The 23,627-nt window shown below is 40.5% G+C and overlaps 1 protein-coding gene across 3 annotated transcripts in view; it reads right to left on the minus strand.

Moving 5' to 3' along the window:
- The window catches only part of PDE8B (phosphodiesterase 8B), a 153,328-nt gene that overhangs the window by 29,469 nt on the left and 100,232 nt on the right, over window positions 1-23,627 (minus strand). For all 3 annotated transcript variants that reach the window (XM_045020592.1, XM_045020593.1, XR_006580312.1), the window contains exons 7-11: window positions 17,020-17,098; window positions 15,444-15,584; window positions 11,980-12,068; window positions 11,086-11,146; window positions 2,282-2,333 (exon numbers count right to left, since the gene is read on the minus strand). In XM_045020592.1, coding sequence (XP_044876527.1) covers window positions 2,282-2,333; window positions 11,086-11,146; window positions 11,980-12,068; window positions 15,444-15,584; window positions 17,020-17,098 — 422 coding nt within the window. The remainder of the gene's footprint in view (window positions 1-2,281; window positions 2,334-11,085; window positions 11,147-11,979; window positions 12,069-15,443; window positions 15,585-17,019; window positions 17,099-23,627) is intronic.

The raw sequence follows: 23,627 nt of genomic DNA on the forward strand, positions 1-23,627 counted from the left end.
ATTTTGGTGGAGGAAGACTGCCCAGCATTGGCCTTTAGCGAACCATCAATGTCTTGTTTGCATGAGCAGATACAGTACATAAAGAAGATTTTATACAAAGGCAACAACTTTAATAGAAAACTTCTGTTGAACATTGAGATGAAGATTTATTTATGACTTGGTGATCAGAAGGTCTCCTACTGTAGATACATTTTCAATGAATCATGACAACTTCAAGATTTTCTATTTTCATTGCACTCCATAATCACCGACATGACTTCATTCAGTGTGCCTTCCTGTTCTTACTGACTTTGTGTCACATTGAGAGGGTGGAATCAAAATGTAGTATAGAAGCTGTAAAATATACTAGTAAACAGTAACATCGTGACCATTTCAGCATTCTGCAATTTGAATCACAGGCATCCCCATCTTCCCTCATTCCCAGATTCTATAGCCAGTAAAGGAAAGGTGGAAAAGAAGGATGCCATTTATTATAAGAACAATAAATGGCAAATAGCATAACACAACATGAATCATTTTTTATTGCAGTGATTGTAATAGGAACAGGAAATTGCACACAGTTTTACTACTACTATTACTATCTTACACCATAAATAGCTCAGTGTTTTACAAATATTAATAAGCATCCTTAAAAGGTAGGTAAGGGATCACTTCAACCACTACTGGAAAACAGTGACCCTCTAAATGAAATACAGGAGCTATTTAACAGTGCACAGCAGCACACCACCATGATTTGGGGCAGGAAAGGTTTAGATACTACACCCAAAAACTCTGATGATGCGGGAAGTATAAGAACCTAAGAGAGTCAAATAGAAAAAGGAAGGAAGCTGTATCTGTTTAAAACAGCAGATCATTTAGATCAATAAAAGATGTTTACAACCCTAAAAACTGATCTTGTGCCCCTTCCTCCTCAGATAAAATACTTTTATTACCTAACAGTGCATGTTTTCTGAAAAAGTGAATGTCTTAGCTTCCCCTGGATACTAGGATACATTAAATAACTTCTGGGACAAACTTTTGGCTGAGAACTTGAACATGATAACTTTCTGCAAGGAGACTATATGTACAGAATCAGAATCTTAGGACTGGAAGAGACCTCACGAGGTCTTCTAGTCCAGTCCCCATCACTCAAGGCAGAACTAAATATTATCTAGAACATCCCTATCTTACCTGCTCTTGAAAATCTCCAACAATAGAGATTCCACAACCTCCCTAGGCAATTTATTCTAGTGCTTACCACCCTGACAGGAAGTTTTTCCTAACGTCCACCCGAAACCACCCTTGCTGCAATTTAAGCCCATTGCTTCTTGCCCTATCCTCAGAGGTTAACAAGAACGATTCTTCTCCCTCTTCCTTGTAACAACCTTTTATGTATGTAACTTACTTACATGGAAATTACAAGTAACTACATAATGAATGCATTTTACATTTCATTCACTATTAAATTTTAACTGTCCTTAAATGATGTAAAGGAAAGTTGAAAAACAGTTAAAATTAATACAATTTGTCTTGTAACCAAACAACATGACATAGGGTAGTAAACCTAAGAAACGCAAGCAAAAGGAACCAATGTCAGATTAGGAATTAGAAAGCAGGAATTCCCAACTTTCAGTCCTGTATTCAACATCTCATTCTCAACACCAAGAACACACCAGAACTGGCTCTTTAGAGGAGAGTCAGCCATACATAGACAAGTTTTAGTGACCCATTTGCTTTTCTTACAGCCCTTTAATGGTCCTAACTTGGAAGTAGGGTGACCAGACAGCAAATGTGAAAAATCGGGACGGGGGTGAGGGATAATAGGAGTCTATATAAGAAAAAGACCCCATAATCAGGACTGTCCCTATAAAATCGGGACATCTGGTCACCCTACTTGGAAGGCATTAGGCCAAATCCTCCATTGGCATAAATCAGTATAGCACCCTTCAGTTCAGGCAGTGGATCTATGCCAATTTATACCAGCTAAGGATCTGACCCACTATTAAATACAACTACAACTGTTGTATTTTAACGCTGAGCACTGACTAAGTGCTCTATGCCATAAAATAAAGGTAATATAAAAGTGGGGACTATTACTCAAAACTTGTTTATAAGTGATACACATTGTTTAGCAGTACATTGCCAGTTGGCCTGTCAGTCAGTCATGGGCCAGCCCCTCTGATGGGGTAACACCACTGGACTGAACAGAATGGAGCTACACTGATTTATACAAGCAAAGAATCTGGCCTCATTTTGTTTTTAAAATGAAGAAGCATATATAGATAAATGATCATATTCTAACCTGCCTGTGAATTGTCTCCTGCATACTTCTCATCACGATGAATCTTGTAGAGCTGAAGTGGTATCAAAAGTAAAATATGTAAAAAAGAAAACATTTAAAAGGGTTACATTCAATATGATCCTCAACAAGCATTGTCTGTTCAATTATTTGCAAAAATTCTTTTAAAAAGATTCTATAGATATAATTGCATTCTAAGAAGAAAGAGCAACAATGTCAGAAGCAACAAGCACACGGCATAGGAAATTACAGATACTGTTGTGCTTTTATGCATTATGAGTGCTTTTCTGTTTGATGTCTGTGACTGTAAGGGAACAGATATTCATTTTTAATTGTGTTTTCCTAAGTCAGTCACCCTGAAATAGTGACTTCCCTCAATAAAAAGTAAAAAAAATAAAAAAAAATATCAGGTACTTTTTGACTACTCTACTGTAATTTAAAAACTGCTTTCCTGGTACTGTATAAACCAATTTTGCAAGTCCATTTTCAAGGACCAGTGATGCACTGGCCTTGTGAAAAAGCCCTTGGGTGGGGAAATTACCTGATTCTGATGAAATTTGCTGCATGTTCCTGGATAATGTTTAATCATCCTCGTTGATCCTAAGATTACTAAGGTCTTTTTTTGCTACTGGAGTGCACCAGATTGCTCCACTCTGTATTTAAAATATTTCTCTCGGGCAAGATATCATCACTCCCTTACTAAGTTTTCACATAAACACCAGATTTCAAATTACACAAATTGAACACTACTCTATATTATCAATATGCTCTGTATGTTTCCAGGAATAAAGTATACACTTCTCAGGCAGGATAGACTTAACAGAATTTAATTGCCACATCATGCTGCCTCATTCTCTAGTTATGGTTTTTAGAAAGTATTTTTGTTGAAGTGGGATAACAAGTGAACAGATTGCTCAGTCCCACAACCCTCCTCTCTACAGGCATGCACACTCTTATTTATATGTCGCTAACCAAACACTAAAGGGGAAAGTTGGCTGAAGCCCCTTGCTAAAATAATAGTGGACATTGTATTTTACTCTAGTCACACTAGTAGTAGAGCTGGGTGAAGTAGTCCGTCCAAAACATTTTTTGCCCAAAAATACAGATTCAAGGTAACTGAAACATTGTGTGAATTCACCAACATTTTTGGCAACCCACCCAAACCCCCCTCCAATTTTTTTTTTAAAGAATCAAAACATTTCAATGTTTTCAAAATGAAACATTTTGATGTTTCGAGTAGAAACTACTATTAATTTTGAATTTTACTGTCATTTTTAAAAGATTAAACTCAAAACCAAAACATCTTGTTTGACCCAAAACAAATTCACCCAACACCACTTTTTTGGTTCAGCCAGCAAACCAAAGAAAATAAATAAATATTACTAATAAAATCAGTTATTCACAGAGCTCTAACTAGGAGCTCAGTTTTGCCACCCTTGCTCATGGTGATTAGTACCCTACTCTGATCACACTCCTCATCCACCCTATGCCCATGCTTTAGGTTCTGCAGGAGCATGAAGTTTATGGTAGTGAGTTGGTAAGTCACCTGCCTTGCTACCTCTGAGTTACAGGGAATCATGTGGGGCTGCACCTAGCCCTGAGCAGCCTGCATACTGTCTGTCTGACACAGCACGCTGCAATATACAAATGAAGGAGGAGTCACCAAAGAAAGCAATGGCATATGCAAATGGACACTGTCCACATCCCCTAGGTCAGCAGAGGCTAGTAGCATGTACATCCCAAGTGTTTTAAACCTGTGTCATCCACACGCACAGCTGCAGCAGTTTGCCCTGCCAGCTGCATTCAGTCAAGGAATGTGGCAGCTCACACAGGACACAAATGGTCAGCTAACCCTCAGTATCCTTTTGGGACAAGAGAGGTGAGCCCCAGGACAGTGCTAGAGCATCCCCAGTCACTCTGAGGAGACAGGGCCGCTCAAGGCTTCACAATGCAAGTGAAGGCAGACTTTTCCAAGAACTTCTAGGATCGCTGTAGGCGCCTCTGAGTTGTAATGTCAAACCTGTCCCTTTTACATCCCCAGGGGGGTGCAGCAGAAGCCATTCCCATGCCTTATGCCCACAAAATGTACTGCAAGGGCATGGCATCGCTTACACCATTATAGGAGTAGCCTGCACAGTCACCTGTGCGCCATAGGGTTTGCCTCATAGCCCTCTGCGAGCAGTGCCATCAAAAGGACTACTTATGTAGTAAGGTATGGCTCTCTGTGGGTGCAGGTGGCAGCACTGGGCCCAAAATGAGGGATAGAGCCTGCTTAATCGTTCACATCCACCATGCTGAAAAGAAGGGGCGGGAAAGAAGTGGCAGAAACAGCTACAAGGAGCCAACTATTTCACAGTGGTTATTCAGCATGAATAATGCCAGAAAGGGTTACAATAGCCTAAACAGGATATCCTTTGATCAAAGACAGTTTTGCTGGGTTAGATCTTTGTTATGGCCTAAAGCAATATGCCATGGCAAAGTATGGTGTGAAATGATGCCACGTCAAATGTTGTATCAGTGAAAGCATGTGAGATATTTAACTATCAAATGTTTTTCACAAAAATTTCTGCTGGGGTGGGGAGGCTTTGGGGGGGGAGACGCTAAAAATAATTCAAGGCGTTTCAACAAGCTTCACGGCAATGTCGAGGTGATGTTTACTGCACACATCCCACTGCTATAGTGTGTGCAAAAACAGCTGCTGTGGGCTCAAACTGAAAGTTCTCTGGGGAATAGTTTGAACCCTTAGGGAATCAAATTCCTAGACTATATGGACAAAGGTGAGCATTGTGATAATCTAATCTGATCACCTGCATAACACAGGCCAGAGGACTTGGATGAATTCATTCCTATTTGAACTAGAGTTCACAAAAACATCCAATCTTGATTTTAAAGTGTCTAGTGATGAAGACTCCACCACAACCCTTGGTTACTTGTTCCACTGATTAATTACCCTCACTGTTAAAAACATGCACCTTATTTCTAGTTTGAATTTGTCCAGTTTCAACTTCCAGCCAGTGGATTATGTTATACCTTTGTCTGCAAAGGAGAAGACTCTTCAATTATAAAATTTGTTTCCCCATACAAAAATGTATACATAGTGATCAAGTCACCCCTTAACCATCTCTTCTGTCTTTAATGCACAACTGCGGGGGACACCTCAGTGGTCATCCAGTTTAATAGAAAGTCTCCACCCACTATTCCTGTCAGTGCCCAAGTAAAAGATACATACTAGTACTGAATACACTCCCCCTTCCCTCAGCCATTCATCCCCCTGCAGGCAAGAATCCCCCCAGCTGCCCTGAAAGAAAAAGGGAGATTACACATTTAATGTTGAGCCAGTTGGTTGCTAAGGGAGAGGCAGGTGGGAATTTGCAGGTGTGCAAACCTCAGGCTGGATACTACAAGGCCCCAATCCAACAAAGCATGTATTAAGCCTGTGCTTCTTTTTAAGCACCAGTAATGAATTCCCATTCACAAATCTTTACTATGTTATAGTCTTTACTATAATCTTGTACCCAGAAATAAAGTTTTCTATGCCCAAATCCTTCATATATTTTTTCTATGTGACAAGTCTGGTATACCAATACATACCTTAGAGACGACCATGTAGAAACCTATCTACAATGACATCCCTGATGAAGTGTAACAAATGGCAAAAACAAATTTCATTTATTTTCACATTTAAAAAAAAAGCGGACAATGCGTGAGAATGTAAGGAGCTGTGTGTGTTTGTGTGTAAAGTCTGAAGTGTTAAATGCAAGCAGTTTTAGGATATATTTTCACTTGGAGCTGGAGGCGTGTGACCCTCAGAACTCCTGAATCCCAGCTGGCAAGGGATTCACTGTCATGTAACAGCAACTCCTAGCAGGCCTGACAAAGTAACTACAGCTAACATATTGCTTTCATAGTATTTATCCATAGAGAGTTTTGTGTAAGATCTTAAACGAAAGCCAGGATCATGCTGGTTAATAATATTGTGTGATGTATATAGGGATGATATTTAAGGGGCTGTGTATATGTACTGAAAATACATCCTGAGTGTCTGTATCAAGGTATGAGTCACCAGCAGAGACAGGTTTTCACTCAGACCAGGAGTGTTTGTTCATCTAGCAACTGACATATAAATTAAGCATTGTATTATTTCACAATGGGCTGGGGTTGCCTGGTGTCCTGTTTTCAAGATTGACAAACTGCAGCTTTATCAAGCAAATGTTTAACCCTTAGGGGGAAATCATCTACTTTATTAAATAGGAAAGATAAGCACTGATAAGTGTAGACCTAGGATTGCATTTTACGTTATATCAGTAACCATTTTTGTTTCCACTCATTATCCTTACTCACTATCTCTTAAAACTTAATGCTTGATAATAAACTTATGATTGTTTCACTATAAATATATTTGAGTTATGATGTTATAAATGACCTGATTCTGGGTGGTACCAGTCAAGCTGTGTGTGCACTATTCCTTCAGGGACAGCTTACCTGGTAATTTCTGCATGTCCAGTGACAGGGGCTGCATACAGCAGGGACCACTCCAAGGACTCGGAGTCTGGTGTGTGCCTATCACTAGCCTGCACAGAGAGGGCGAGGTCTGCGGAGACATGGAAGTCAGTGCTTGTGCTGCCAGAGGCTGGTGGTTTCAGGGAGTTGAACCACAGTAGGCACAGACAAGATAGCTTCACACCAAGGGCAGGTGGTAGTGAGGTACCTCACAACATGGGTACCCCAGACATGTCACAAGGTGTAAGTTCCAGCACGAGGAGACATACCTGCTCTAGCTCTGATTGGAGCTAGTGTGCACAAAACAGAGCATAAATAGTGGTGCAAGCTGTGAGTGGGGCTAGCCACCCCAAGTAGGTACCCATCCAAGCTACTACACAGAACACCATCCTTGTAATAATGTGACTAAATGCCATGACTCATATATTCCATAATTAAAGGCCTTTGTTTCATCTGTGACTCTCTCAGCAATAAAAACCATTTGACATCAAGACCATGAACTATGCTTGAACTGTAGATGGATTCATACATTATAGACTTATGACAACTTCAGTGGAGTTACTGCAGACTCGAACTGACAGCAAAATCCAGCCCAGTCAATTGCTGATCTTGCTTTTAGGAACAAATTGCCCTTTATGACCATAATTGGATTACAGGAATTGAACAAATGCCCCTGAAGTCCAGCAATTTATTTGTGATGTTGGGTCACTGTTCTGGCCCAAATTTTATTAACATATCCATAATCCCCCAGTCTGTCATTCCGTGTGCTATTGTACAGCTCAGCAAGAAAGAAGAATGCAGGTTAATCTAGGTACCTCATCATCAGACAAAAACCTACCAAATGAGGCACGCTGGTGGGGAGCACAGCACTAAAAGATAAGTGGAGATCTGCAGAGCCATGATGTCTGCATAGGACAAGACAGCTCAGTGAAGCTTGGAGGCACCACACTACACCGTGCATGTTACTGCTGTTTCAAAAGGTAGCAGCATGAGCTTTCTCCAAGTACTTGCTCTCATGCCCGCAAGCTAACTGAACATGCCCCCTTGCCACCAGTTGTACTAGGTGCAGTATATCCAGGATTTGGAAACAACCAGTATGTGACCATAAGCCTTAGCTAGCTTTAGAGAAGTGCTGATATTTTGTTTTCCATAATCTCGGCTTTCATTTTAACAAATATAAGTCTCTAGCTGTTACGGTTATGAAGAAATCTAAAAAATGCGCACCTAGAGTAACCACTGCAGAAATGAGTCTGACTTAAGAACCGAGAAAATAGCGCTAAGAAAAATGAACTGCCCCATTCAGAGAGGGTAGTTCACTATTAGAACTACTTACCAAGGGTCGGGGTAGATTTTCCATCATTGGAAATATTTAAGTCAAGAGTGGATGTTTTTCTAAAAGATGTGCTCTAGTTCAAACAGGAATTAATTCAGGGAAGTTTTATGCCCTCTGTTATACAGGAGGTCAGACCAGATGATCACAATGTACTGTCTAGCTTTAAAATCTATCAATCTTAGCATTTATTCATGTGCCCACTGATAATTTAAATGTCAACACTGTTAACTGTTTCATTCCTCATGTGAAAAAGGAGAGGGTGGGTCACAGGTCTGCACAATTTTCTGTGAGTGAGGCCTTGTTTTGATGCCAATTGTGACCAGTGTTTGGATCCCAATCAAAAAGGAGCCAAGCCCAAGGAGCTTAGCAGAGACCATGGATATAGTGAAGCTTCTGGAGAACCAGGCAACACATGAGCAGACAGGGAATATCTGCACAGTGAGCGGTATCTTATTTTGTGAACTTGAATACTGTATTAATCACACATCAAAGAAGCTCTCAAACAGCGAATGAAATAAACGAGCCGTGTTGTCTTCCTGAATCTGCACAATAGTGTGAAAACTAGCTCTGGGAAGTATGTATGGCCCCATGTATCTCAATGGGGTGTTAGTTCCAAAACCAAACAATTTAAATGTCAGCATTAGGCTTGTCAACATTAAGGATACACCCACTTTACACTTTGGGAAAGAGTCACTTTACACCAGTGCAGCCCATCTACCTAGGGATTGCTGACCGGTGCCAAAAATCCCTAAAGTATACACGCCTTTTGTTAACTATTTCACTCCTGATCAGTTTGACAGAAACACCTCCTAAAATTCTAAAGCCACAATCCCCAAATTGCCTCCTCATACTTCCCTGGATGCCAAACCCTCAAACTGCTCCACACCCAGCCTTCAGCTTTCCTCTTGACTACTTTTACAACATACTGATGTATTTTCAATAGAAAATCCTGCACCATATTGAAAATTAAAAGTGATGGGGCAGAAAAAATATTTTAATTTAATAAAACAACACAGGGGACATTGTAATAATTTTATTTTTCTACTTCCATTTAATTCAATAAAAGATTCAATTTTAATTTTCCTGAGGCTACAAATGAATTTCCAGTCTACCATACTAATGCTGAACAAACACAGAAGTTGGCACAAAAATTCAGGTTATGCTTGTAACAGCGTACCCTGGATCTTGTCTTCCCTTTATTTGAACCTATCTTTGCCACCAGAGGGTGCAAAGCTGCAATGTCTGAATCCATTGAACAAAATCATTCCTCTCAACTTACTACAAAATAGTCTATTTTTATAAAGGGCGGTTGAATTTGTGGCCCTACCTAAGGACACATTCCCAGCCTCAATGAGCCTGCAATCTAAATAAAAACATCTTTTGAAATTTTCTTCAGTATCGAACAGTGCCTAATTTCCTGGTACAAACAAGAGAGGTTCTTCGTTGTGAATTCAAAAGACTAGCTCATTAACCACAGTTTTGTAAGAAAAGAATTTTCTATTGACCAAAGCAAGCTTTATCTAACTTCACTTGAACATAATGGCCTTAGCTTGTTTTTTTCGTAGGGCCTTTAAACCTCCATGGTTTCCGTTAGGCCTTGATCCTCAAACCTCAAAGGCAGACCCCATCAGCCTTGTAGAGCCCCCAGAAGTAACATGTCAAGGGAGATGCAAAGGAGTGCCAGGGTCTGCCCATGCTAATTAGCTTGAAGGCTGAGGTGGCCTTTGTTTACAAATAATTATTCAAATATCAGAAATCAAAACCTTCATAATAGATGCTGCCGCCAGCTCTGCCTAGAATATGCTCAATGTTAATTCAGTTTTAGATCCAAGGTTTTATACACAAGATGGTTTTATATGTACACTTTTCTGCATATTTTAACTGACTTGTGTTGATCAGGTCAATGAACAGAGAGACTGAAGACAACAGAAAAACAAAAATGCACCAACAAAATCCTGTGCGGTTTTGTTTTTAATTTATGTCCTTTACTGCCACTTGATACACATGGCTTCAACTTTTTCCTGCTTATTTCTGCATTAGCAAGATCAGGGGTGTACACACTGCTTATTATTGGTCAGTGTGCAATATACTGAAAAACATCAGGCACACCTGACTGAAAATTACACTTCTCTAACCTATCTCATCATTCACCCCTCCCTTTTAGCACCATGGAAGCAGGCAGGATTTTGTCCAGAGGGCTTAATTGTAACTGATAGGGCAAAGTCTTCCCTCTAGAACATGCCTTTATTTCTCTCATTTACTTCATCCAAGGGCAGAAGTTGTCCAATAGTGTATTAATATGGGTGAAGCACATTGTAATAGTATCCCGTAGAATTAACCAGGACTGGCTTTTCCGCACTACTGTCTTTGTCCACATTAAGAGCAAAAACATATTTAACACTGTGCTAGTTCAGATGGGTTATAGTTAGAATATTTTCTGACATGGTTCATTTTCCAAGTATAGTCTAGGCCTAGAAGAAGGCCTAGTTTACCTGTCAGTACATTCTCCCCACCCAGGCTGCAGGTTAGAGAAGGATCTAGCTCCCTAGCTTGTTACTGTGTGCGCTGAGGTCTTCAGCTGGGGCACACAGCTCTAGTTCAAAGGGGCAGCAAGGAGAACTCTAGAATGCATCCCCAAGGCCTGAACCATGAAATCATGCTCTGGGTGGCTAGATTCATGCTTCAGGAGAGCACAGAGCTCTGTTCCCATTCACTGTACCAGCCAGGGCAGAGTGTGGCCCTATGTAATACAAAACAAGCGTGGCTGACTAGAAAAAGCTGTTCTTGAAGTAAACACAAGTCTTGCTTGTTCAAATAAGGGTACACTGTCTTCAACATTTTTTAAGAGTATCTGACTATCTTTTTGTTTTAGAAGTTGTCTAATATACCAGTTGTAAGGAGAAAAGTGGCAAAAAGGTTAATGAAAAGGCCTGATAACACAGACATATTACACATTACAAAGGAAATACAGTACCTGTTTATTGTTTTCATTGGTACAACACAGCTTCTTGATGGACACAAAATGTCTAATTTTCCTAACAACACAAATAATTGATTGTTATTCAATTGAATGGTTAAGACAGAAGCAAAATGACATGATTCAATTAACACACTATTGGCCCTGCTATCTAAAGCAGAGACCTTAGTGACCATATATGAAAAACAAAAGCATAAACATATTACCAGGTGAAGAGCATTTGTTATATTTCATAGCCAAGTTCTGCCCTTGGATACTCATGTCATTAACTCCTGTGGTAGGTATATATGCACATCTGAAGGAAGAATTTGACCCTGTGCATAATATGCTGCAATTGTGAGTACATGCAAGCATGTGCACGCATGATGAGAGGAATAGGAAGCCTTTACTCAGACTATTGATCCCCATGAATTGTTCACAGTCTGGATTTTGGAGAAGGTAATTTTAAAAGTTGTTTTTATTCTTTTCATGTAGTGTTGACCTAAACATTGGATTTTTGACACGTTTGACACATTTTGCAGTTTTCGGTATTGGTGACGCTGTTACACTTCAATATAATTGCTATTTCTCCTCTTCCCTCTCCCCCCTCAGTTTTACATGCAATACTTTGGGCCACAATCTGCGCTGACATACACAACGAGCAATTGCATGGACTTCAGTGGGGCTGCAATGGATGTACATCACAGAATTTCACCCTTCGTTGTTCAGCTTTGATAATTTGTTATTAATTCCCTAGGCAGAACACAAAGAATAAGCAATAGCTTACTGTACATTTATCTATGTCACTCTATTACTGAGCACATTGGGGTTTCCATACCAAGCTCGCTGGGGATATAAAATAGTTTGGTTAACACACTACACAAAATAAAGTGTACCTTTTGGGTAACTTACCCTCCCTGACCAATCACAGGTGTTATCCTCACATGTTGTTGGATACTATCTCCTGATTTTCTTCTTGCATAGTAAACCCCTTGCCATTCCTAAATCAATGTAATGAAAACAGCTTTCAAGGATATTCCAGGTCACATTTAATTAAAATAATATACTAGGGTTGTCGATTAATCACAGCTAACGCATGCGATTAACTCAACAAAATTTATCGCGATTAATCACAGTTTTAATCACACTGTTGAACAGTAGAATACCAATTGAAATGTATTAAATATTTTGGATGTTTTTCTACATTTTCATGTGTATTATATTCTGTGTTGTAATTGAAATCAAAGTGTATATTATTTTTATTACAAATATTTGCACTGTAAAAATGATAAAAGAAATAGTATTTTTCAATTAATCTCATACAAGGACTGTCTTGCAATCTTTGTCATGAAATCGCAGCTTACAAATGTAGATTTTTTTGTTGTTACATAACTGCACTCGAAAACAAAACAATGTAAAACTTTAGAACCTACAAGTCCACTCAGTCCTACAGGATAGAGGTGGAGCAGGATGCTGCCTGCTGGAGGTCAGTAGAGGGAAACACAGTAGGTACCTCTAGGAGAAATGGTAGGAATTATATATAACTCCTTTTCAAAAGAAATGCCTGGCTAACGTTCACACCACAATTATTTCTGTAAAATATGTGTCAAACATAGTGCTCTGAAAGGTTCTCTACTGATTATGATTTAAAAAATAATCATGAGTATATTATAGGCTGTCAAGCAATCAAAAAAATTAATCGCACTGTTAAACAATATTAGAATACCATTTATTTAAATATTTTTGGATGTTTTCTACATTTTCAAATATAATGATTTCAATTACAACACAGAATACAAAGTGTACAGTGCTCACTTTATATTTATTTTTGATTACAAGTATTTGGACTGTAAAAAAACAAGAAATAGTATTTTTCAATTCACCTAATACGAGTACTGTGGTGCAATCTCTTTATCATGAAAGTTAAACTTACAAATGTAGAATTATGTATAAAAAAAACCCTGCATTCAAAAACAAAACAAAGTCCACTCAGTCCTACTTCTTGTTCAGCCAATTGCTAAGACAAACAAGTTTGTTTACATTTACAAGAGATAATGCTGCCTTCTTATTATTTACGTCACTAGAAAGTGAGAACAGGCATTTGCATGGCACTTTTGTAGCCGGCATTGCAAGGTATTTATGTGCCAGATATGCCCCTTCATGCTTCGGCCACCATTCCAGAGGACGTGCTTCCATGCTGATGATGCTCGTTAAAAAAATAATGCATTAATTGAATTTGAGACTGACCTTGTTGGGGGAGAATTGTATGTCCCCTGCTCTGTTTTTATCTGCATTCTGCCGTATGTTTCATGTTATAGCAGTCTCGGATGATGATCCAGGACATGTATTCATTTTAAGAACACTTCAAGTGCAGATTTGACAAAATGCAAAGAAGGTACCAATGTGAGATTTCTACAACTAGCTACCGTACTTGACCCAAAGTTTAAGAATATGAAGTGCCTTCCAAAATCTGAGAGGGATGAGGTGTGGAGCATGCTTTCAGAAGTCTTAGAAAAGCAACACTCTGACAAGGACACTACAGAACCCAAACCACCAAAAAAGAAAATCAACCTTCTACTGGTGGTATCTGACTCAGATAATGAAAATGAACATGCGTCAGTCTGCACTGCTTTGGATTGTTATCGAGCAGAACCCACCATCAGCATGGATGCATGTCCCCTGGAATTGTGGTTGAAGCAAGAAGGGACATATAAATCTTTAGCGCATCTGGCATGTAAATATCTTGCAACGCCAGCTACAACAGTGCCATGCAAACGCCTATTCTCACTTTCAGGTGACATTTTAAATAAGAAGTGGGCAGCATTATCTCTTGTAAATGTAAACAAACTTGTTTGTCTTAGCAATTGGCTGAACAAGAAGTAGGACTGAGTGGACTTGCAGGCTCTCAAGTTTTACATTGTTTTGTTTTTGAATGCAGGTTTTTTTTGTACATAATTCTACATTTGTAAGTTTAACTTTCATGATAAAGAGATTGCACCACAGTACTCGTATTAGGTGAATTGAAAAATACTATTTCTTATTTTTTTACAGTGCAAATACTTGTAATCAAAAATAAATATAAAGTGAGCACTGTACACTTTGTATTCTGTGTTGTAATTGAAATCATTATATTTGAAAATGTAGAAAACATCCAAAAATATTTAAATAAATGGTATTCTATTATTGTTTAACAGTGCGATTAATTTTTTTGATTGCTTGACAGCCTATAATATACCCATGATTATTTTTTAAATCATAATCAATAGAGAACCTTTCAGAGCACCATATTTGACCCATATTTTACAGAAATAATTGTGGTGTGAACGTTAGCCAGGCATTTCTTTTGAAAAGGAGTTATATATAATTCCTACCATTTCTCCTAGAGGTACCTACTGTGTTTCCCTCTACTGACCTCCAGCAGGCAGCATCCTGCTCCACCTCTATCCTGTTTCCACTGTATGTACCTAGGGCCTTTCAGACCATCACAGGGAAGGGGCAGAATTTGTTAGTGACATGCTTTACTGCATATTTTACAGACCAAATTACATTATGGATATGCCCTAACAGCTTTATACTTAAGGTCATAAGAAGATAAAAATCAAGCAGCAAAAAAGCAAAAAAAATGTGTAATGAAAAAAAGGACTCAAAACGCCCACCCTGCCCCCCTGCTTCAATGTGTGCAGGTTGGGTCAAAAGTGATGTCTCCACAATAAGAAATCCACAGGGTCTGTCAGCTTTGCTGGTTGCCTCTGGATAGCCCAAAACTGGACAACAGAAGTCACTTTTGGCGTCTGTAGATGAGCTCGCTATTAGAATATGGCACACTGGGAACGATCTAGTAGGAAATGCCATTTTCATGGCCAGACAGACAGACAAGAACTTTAAATGGTACACTAAAGATTAATCCCAGATCCTGGGCTGTCCCTGTGCTGTGTTTGGTGCGGCTTGGAGCAGGGAGAGGAGAAGGGCAAAAGGCATCATTAAGCCACATTTATTATCCCCTTGCCTCCCAATCTTGGGGCAGCAGACTAGCAGTCCAGCCCCTGGCATAAAGTAGAGCAGCCTCTAGGCTGCTCCACTTTGTGCTGGCTGCGCACAGGGCAATTAGGGTAGCTGGGCATCATCAGAGCACAGGGATTACCTTTATGAAGGGGACTCAGAGGTGGATGTCATTGAAGCAGTGGCGCTGTGCCACCAGAGGATTCCCCAGAGGACTAGATTCTCAGGTTTGCCAGTTCCTTTTAGAGCAGGGACCAAGTTCTGGCCCCACATACATGATTTATCATAAGAACAGGGACATGTCACATTTTCAGTCCAGAAGAACATGGCAGCATAGAAATAGAATATTTTGTGTAATTTTATCATTATTTACCTACCTTTCCTTTTTTGATACACATATTGATAGTGTCTAAAAGGTCTGCACGGTTTTTATCACTTTTTGGTAGCTCAGTAAGCTCCTTTCCCATAAGCTCTCCCTTGTGATAGCCCATCATCCGTTCAAAGGCTGGGTTAACATACTGTCAAAATAGAGGTCCTTAAATTTTAGTCCAGCATTCAAAAAAGAAAAGTACTTAGAGAAAAGCTGTACTCAAACCTAAATATAAAAATGTTCTGTGATACCAAGTAAAATGCCCTACTCTACATTATACTAATACATCTTTGCTGTAAGAATGCACATAGTATAGCCCAGACTAGTCCTCCTACGAAACCAAGGAACTTGCTGATGGGCCTCACCTTGCTCCTGCTGAAGTCAATAAGGTTTTGAATGGGCCCTAATTCATGTGTAACAGGTGAAGAAGCAGAAATAAGACAAGGGACTGCAAATTAATGCAGAATTTGTCCAAAGTTCTTTAATTAAAAACCAAAACCAAACCAACATATCTTATTATTCAATATGCCAGAATTAGAGCTGGGTGAGTTATTCATAGCAAATAATTTAGTCATTTTCTCTGCCAATTATCCATTAACAATGATTTTTTTTAAACCCTACAAATAAGTGTCTGTGGGTATTAAAGACACAAGAATCTTAAACAATCAAACTTATTCACAAAAGTTTGCATCAAACAAGTAAAAAGGCTTGCAAGTACTGTACTGCAAAAGCAAAGACATGATTTTCATTCCAAAGAATATCCTCAACTATTGCCATATTTGCTCAGTGTTAATGGATCGGTAGCTGAAGGCCTACAGTATATCCTGTGAAAACAGTAATTTGAATTCTGATGCTACTGGTCAAATTATGTATTGCACAACTGCTGTAAATATTGTCCATTTTCTGGAATTTGTATTACATCACATTACAAAGTGTCCCATTTTGATTTGCACTGTTAGCCATGCTAACAGAAATAACAAGCATCAAGGAATCATGAAGAAAGACAGCGAAAGAGAGAAATAGTGGGAGGAAATGGCCTTGCTATTCATCCTGCACATCAGTGAGAGATAGTCTGTATGAAGCCATAACTGCACTCTCATGTAGTGGGGTGTCCATCCTCATGCTTTTGATGCCAAGTATCACAGAAGTGGCAAAAATTACAAAAAAATTCTCAAATTAGGGAGATGAGAGGGACAAAAGAACAATGAAATAAAAATTATATAAATACTTGCCTGTCAAGGCCATCTTACTCTGCTATGTACTATACATTATATAGCTATACATTATATACTGTATGTTATGTACTATACTGTAAATGTATTTCTTTATTAGGATGTATTAGCTTTTATTTATTAGCTTTTAAATCATATTTTTGATAGTTCAATAAAGGAAAGACCTTACATATACAGCAAATAGTAATATGCAAAGAAACAAGTAGTTCATCATATTTGCTTTCATTTATTAAAGCTTTCCAAGAGGCAATGAAATCAAAACATGAAAATACAGAAAAGCATAAGGAATAAAGGAGACAGTTTTTCCTCCTTACCAACCATATATTCTAATAAATGATAGATTTTCCATACCTGAATAACATGATCTTCACTGGTTATTTCTATAGCTTCATGACAATGGTCTAGTGCTGTAAACACTGAATTACTAGCCCTGCAATTAGCAAATGAATCACATTAGTTTTACCGATATTACAATTGTCACTGGTAACTATAGTATGCAATTACACTGTATTTATCAGTGGGTGATTCACGTACAAAATCTGTTTTGACAAAACTATGTAATCATCTCTATTATAATAATTGAAAATTCAGTTTTCCAACATTTCTGACATTCAAGTGTTTTTATTGTTATTCACAATATAAAAGTTACCATGGGTACTACCTCTTCTTAATAGCAAGTTCTCTTTTCTGAACACACTTTAAACTGAACAACCAGAGTGTGTATGGAGGGGGGTGTATTATTGGGGAAACAGTGGATATGAAATTTTATAATGAAGTCTGCCTTCCAGTTTGGGTCTCTACAGAAGGCCTGTAGCACTGCTAATAAAAGGATGGACAAATTTATGTTCAGTGTTTCAGAACAAGTTGAAAGCATGAAGCCATTTCAGTGGCTTAACACATGCAGAAGATACTCAGCATTTCTGTTGAACTGACAATCTTTTATATGGCAGATATTAGTTACATTCATTACAACAATAGGTATGCAAAATCAAAAACCACAGTGCTTTAGATAATAGTTTAGTCAGGGCCAAGGTTAAGAAAGCAACATTTCAGTTTTCAGGCATGCGTATCTTGCGAACAATACATAAATTGCCAAGGGAACTCAACAAAAGTCTCTCCCGAATTGATCACCACTTTATAAAGGATGCCCTGGCAACCAAAACAGCTTCATTATATATGGGGTTTTTTTTGCATCACATAATACAGCTAATTTAGTTTGAAGTGTTGGCGGGGCCCCCTTGCTGATCTACTAGTAGCTAAAGGAGATATGAAGTAAGTCTCCCAGCAAGAAAACAAATTGGAATGTTTTAATTGCTCCCGTGTTATTATTCAGAGCAAAATATTTGGTTTCAGTAACTTTAACAGGGGCTCAAACCAGAAATTAATTTTTTTTCTTTGATTTGTATGTAACTCCTGCTGAAGTCAATGGGCCAAATCCTGGGTCCTTTGGAAGGATTCAATGGCAGCAGAACCTGCCAAGTTCTTTTGTGTGGAGAGGGTCCGAGCTAGGAAGACAATGCTCTCCCTCCTTTACAGTGATCATATGTCCAGTCCTAGACTTTCATATGGCCTCCCATGGGTCCCAGGAGCTCATTTCAGGACACCTGAAATGTCTCAGTTTTCATTTCAGCAGTCAATGTTCCAAAAAAACACCAGTAAGCCTACAAATGTTTGTTCAAGACATATTGCTATTCCAAGCAAAAATTGCTCTTTGTTTACCAGAAACAAACAGTCCCATGAAATGAGTGTGATGAAAAGCATTTGGAGTGAAGAGAAAAGTCAAGTGAACATAAACACCATCAAACTGTGATGCTGGCAGACCTGGTGCCAGCTCATGCCAAGGCCCGTAGCCCTCACTGAAAACTGACAAATGATTAACTGCAAACCAGTCTGGCTCACCTCTGTGTTAGCATTGTTAAAACAGATGTCAAGTTTATAAGAATGTGTTTAGTATTTGGACTTTATGAAATGTGTGAGCTGCTGCATTAATTAATCTCACTGACATCACCTCTATCCCAGGTTATAAAGGTAATATTTAAATGTTTGCTCTGTAACTATAAAGGCATTAGCTATGAAGCTACAGTCAGGAGAGAAGCATTACCAAGTATGAAATAGTTTACCACGAGAGGTGTCATCTCCTGCCCAACATGAGAAGGCCTTTTGATAACAGACGTACCCTTGTGGAACATCAGTGGACAAAAGACTTCATTGATTGCTCCCAGGGGCGGCTCTACAAATTTGGCCGCCCCAAGCAGTCATGCCCGGGTGGCGCCCCCGAGCCGCGGGAGCAGCGGACCTCCCGCGGGCATGACTGCGGAGGGTCCGCTGGTCGCTTGGCTCGGCTGGACCTCCCGCAGCTGCGGGCGGTTCGCTGGTCCGGCAGCTCCGGTTGAGCTGCCGCAGTCATGCCTGCGGGAGGTCCAGCCGAGCCGCGGGACCAGCGAACCGTCCGCAGTCATGCCTGCGGGAGGTCCACTGGAGCCGCCGGCCGAGCATCCCCTCCGCAGTCATGCCTGCGGCAGGTCCGCTGCTCCCGGGGCTCCGGTGGACCTCCCGCAGGCATGACTGCGGCAGGTCCGCCGGCCCAGCCTGCCGCCCCCCCGGGAAAGGGCCGCCCCAGGCGGGTGCTTGCCCCGCTGGGCTCTGGAGCTGGCCCTGATTGCTCCTACTCCCCATCATCCCATCACAGTTTGAACTCTGGGGGAAGGGAATAACAATCCCTGATATGCATCACTATGCTGCTTGGAATTTGGAGAAGGCAATATTTCTTAGCTCAAACATGGGATCCCCAAGCAGGTTAGCTTGGGTTAGATCTAAAGGACACAGAGTTTGCACATTACAGCAAAAGCAGCAAAGAGTCCTGTGGCACCTTATAGACTAACAGACGTATTGGAGCATGAGCTTTCGTGGGTGAATACTCACTTCGTCAGATGCGCATCCGATGAAGTGGGTATTCATCCACGAAAGCTCATGCTCCAATAAGTCTGTTAGTCTATAACGTGCCACAGGACTCTTTGCTGCTTTTACAGATCCAGACTAACACGGCTACCCCTCTGATACTTGACACATTACAGCAGTTTCTATTACTTTTGGAAACTTATGGCTGTAACTCATGTGTGTGTATATATGTTTACCTGCTTTAAACTTGCAAATAACTCTTATTTCTTTTTCCTAGTTAATAAATCTTTAGTTTATTATAGGATTGGCTACCTGTGGTGTCTTTGGTGAGAGATCTAAGGTACAACTGACCTGGGGTAAGTGACTGGTCCTTTGGGACTGGGAGCAATGTAAATATTGTTGTGATTTTTGGTGTAAGGGACCATCTATCACAAAGGCAGGCTTGCCTGGGTGGCAAGATAGATGGGAGTGCTCCAGGGGACTGTCTGTGACTCCATGTTAAGGCAGTTCTAGTGCTTGAGGAATTCACACTTGATACTTGGCTGATGGAATCTACTTCTAGAACACACAACCAGCTTGGCATTTGTGCCCTGGTTTGTAACAGTCTGCCCTGAGGTTGGCACCCACTTTTCTGAGCCAATCTAGACAGCTTGACCCTGTTCTTCTACCCAAAGTGAGTGCTGTTGACAGGTATTCAGTGTTTTATGATGAATTCCTTCAGAAACACTAAGTTACTGGGAAAAAATCCTCCACTCTGAGAAATAAGCACATCTCTGAATCAGAGGCTGGCAGTAATGACGCCAGCACACACAGATAGATAGTTTACTTTTGTGTGAGTATTTCATAACAGTATAAATGTTGCCACAAAAGGGTCTTGGTTTATGAGACTCAGGAACCTCTTGGTGTCAACTGGCAGTGGGCACGGAGGGGCGCAGAGAATTTTACAGGGACCCCTAGGTCAGATACATGCATAGTAATTCCCTGAAGGATGATATGTGAGGTCTCTACCAAGAGCCAATGGCCTACTGATCATAATAAATCACTGTGAAATGTATGTACAGATAATATTAAAGGAGTTGTGTCTGTACAGAAAATTATTTTCTTGAAGCAGGTAACCAGGAGGTGACATGTCTCAGACAGATTACTTTCAAGCAGGATGTAACAGACACTTCTCTCTCTGTCTGGTCATCTGTGTATTGGGCATTGCATATCTCACAATGGATGTCTGTTTGCATACTGAGCCAAATACTAATCAAGAAATTGCAAAATCTTCAAGAGAAAATTTTACATCCTGAATCTTTCACTGAGGAGGCAAGCGGACAGTGTGACTTGTCTCATGAATGGAAGTTCACAGCAAGTCTGTCTGTAAAACACTTCAAGGGCTTTGGGTGAGCATTGCTCTGTAAGACATGAAAGTATCTAGTTAAGCACGTCTAGGTTCTAGAATGTGTGTTATGATTTTGATACATAATCAACTGTTTCCAATACCTCTACTTGCAATCACTTGAATCTCTCTACTTTGTTAAATAAACTTACTTGTTTTCACTATAAACATATCTAAGTGTTTAGCAGAGCGGTGATCTGAGGTGAAACACGTAGTCTTGGCTGTACAGCTTCTTTGGAAGTAGCGATTCTGTGAATACTCCAAGTGTCCAGTGGAACAGGGGCTGGACACTCCATGGAGATGTGTGGGCAGTCTGGGGTGCTCCTTTCATTAGCCTGTAAAGAGAGTGCAGGGCCTGTGTAGGCCTAGAGGGCAGGGCTTGTGTTGCCTGTGACTGGTGGAGGCAGGGAGCTGACCCTCCTCAGGCACAGACAAAGCTTCTTCATGCTAAGGGAAGGTGGTAGTGAGATGCCCACAAACCTGGGTACCCTTGGGAATTTGTTGTGAGATTGTGTATACGTGTATGTATATATATTGTGACAGGGTCAGGCCAGATGGCTACAGGAGAGTGTTAGAAGGCAGATATATTAGTCCCAGATTAAGCAGATCCCTTTTCCCTGGGTAAGGTAACAGGGGCAGTTCCAGAAAAAGCAGGAACTTTCTGGAACCAACTAAGGCAGGCAAGCTAATCAGGACACCTGGAGCTAATTAAGAAGAAACTGCTAGAATCAATTAGGACAGGCTGGCTAATCAGGGCATCTGAGTTTAAAAAGGACCTCACTTCAGTTTGTAGTGTGCATGTGAGGAGCTGGGAGCAAGAGGCACTAGGAGCTGAGAGAGTGAGAAGACATATTGCTGGAGGACTGAGGAGTACAAGCGGTATCAGACACCAGGAGACAGGTCCTGTGGTGAGGATAAAGAAGGTGTTGGGAGGAGGCCATGGGGAAGTAGCCCAGGGAGTTGTAGCTGTCGCACAGCTGTACCAGGAGGCACACTAGACAGCTGCAATCCATAGGGCCCTGGGCTGGAACCTGGAATAGAGGGTGGGCCCGGGTTCCCCCCACACCTCCCAACTCTGATCAGACACAGGAGGAATTGACCTGGACTGTGGCCTCTACAAGAGGGGAAGGTCTCTGCGCTGTTTCCTGACTCACATGGTGAATCTCTGAGGTAAGCAAATCTGCCAGTAAGCACAGGATCCACCAAGGGAAAGGAGAAACTTTGTCACTAACTATATTTTAATTAATTAAACACACACAGACTACAGTACTATATATTATAGTAAATGAAACAATGAATTCACACTTGGATAATGTTGATCACTAATTTGGCTCCTGAACCACTGAGGTCTGAGTATCACTAAGTTAACTGAAGCGGTCTCTGGGGGCTGATGTCTGCATTGACAGTAGCAAACCAAAAAATGTTGCAGCCATGCATCAAATGCCTTTTTGAGATTATTCTCAGTTACAGTTGTGGATTTAAAACCAGGTAGAGTCAAAGTGAGAGGTGTGGGAAAGGTGTAAAATACACATCAGTAATATTCAAGTGGGTGGAAATAGGTTTAAGGGGGACTAAGTTTATGTAATTTATGCCTTACAAAGCAAGAAAATTGTGTAAATTCAAGTCCGCTGTTAGTCTGCTTTACCTTGCATCTTCTTACATCCTTGTGTTAGGTGCTTCCCTACTACACCCATGTCTTCTGGTTCCTAACAGGGGCGGCTCTAGGTATTTTGCCGCCCCCCAAGCACGGCAGGCAGGCTGCCTTCGGCGGCTTGCCTGCGGGAGGTCCCCGGTCCCGCGGATTCGGCGGCACGCCTGCAGGAGGTCCACCGAAGCCGCGGGACCAGCAGACCCTCCACAGGCATGCCGCCAAAGGCTACCTGCCTGCCGCCCTTGCGGCGACCGGCAGAGCGTCCCCCGTGGCTTGCCACCCCAGGCATGTGCTTGGTGTGCTGGTGCCTGGAGCCGCCCCTGGTTCCTAACGTTAGTTACAGCAACTTAGATCCACTTAGAGCTTGTCTACATGGTGCAGCATAGTGTGACAGTAGGGCATATTTTATAAAGCTTACTAACTTGCTGGGCTCTAACTGTTCTGTGTAGACCCTGCTTGTGAATGTGAAAAGGTACCAGTTTGTTTGAAACAGAGCTACATAAATGCAGTCTCTGTGGTCCAAATTCAGAGGTGATATTGAGGTGCAACTCACATTAAGTGGATGAAAATACCAACAAGGTTTATTTGATTAAAGACAAATTGCTTTCAAAATTATTTCTTTTTAAGTTGAAGGCTTTTTTTTTTTTTTTTTTTTTTAGAGTTATGCAGACGAAAAAAGCAGTGCTTTAGTATTCATTTTTTGTTGTTGTGGCTTGTAAAACTACGGAAAACTGAATAAGAAAGAGAGAGCACAGCTCAGTTCCTTGAAATAATCTAGGTGAAAGGATATTGGTAGATTTGGTAGATTAATTACCTCCAGAGACTAACTTTGGCTTCAAAGTGTAATGAGGACTTTAAGCTTTCTTTGGCTGATGGCTTTATTTTCAATAAAGCTGCAGAAAAATGTGATAATCAATATGAGTCATGTTCCCTGCATTTGGGAATTCAATTATTTATATTAATTATTAATACTGTTCATGCAGAGGTGTTCAGGCTGTATTAGTGTTCTGTCCTTGGGAGCTATAA

The sequence above is a fragment of the Mauremys mutica genome, chromosome 6 (genome assembly GCF_020497125.1).
Source record: "Mauremys mutica isolate MM-2020 ecotype Southern chromosome 6, ASM2049712v1, whole genome shotgun sequence".
Taxonomy (NCBI): domain Eukaryota; kingdom Metazoa; phylum Chordata; order Testudines; family Geoemydidae; genus Mauremys; species Mauremys mutica.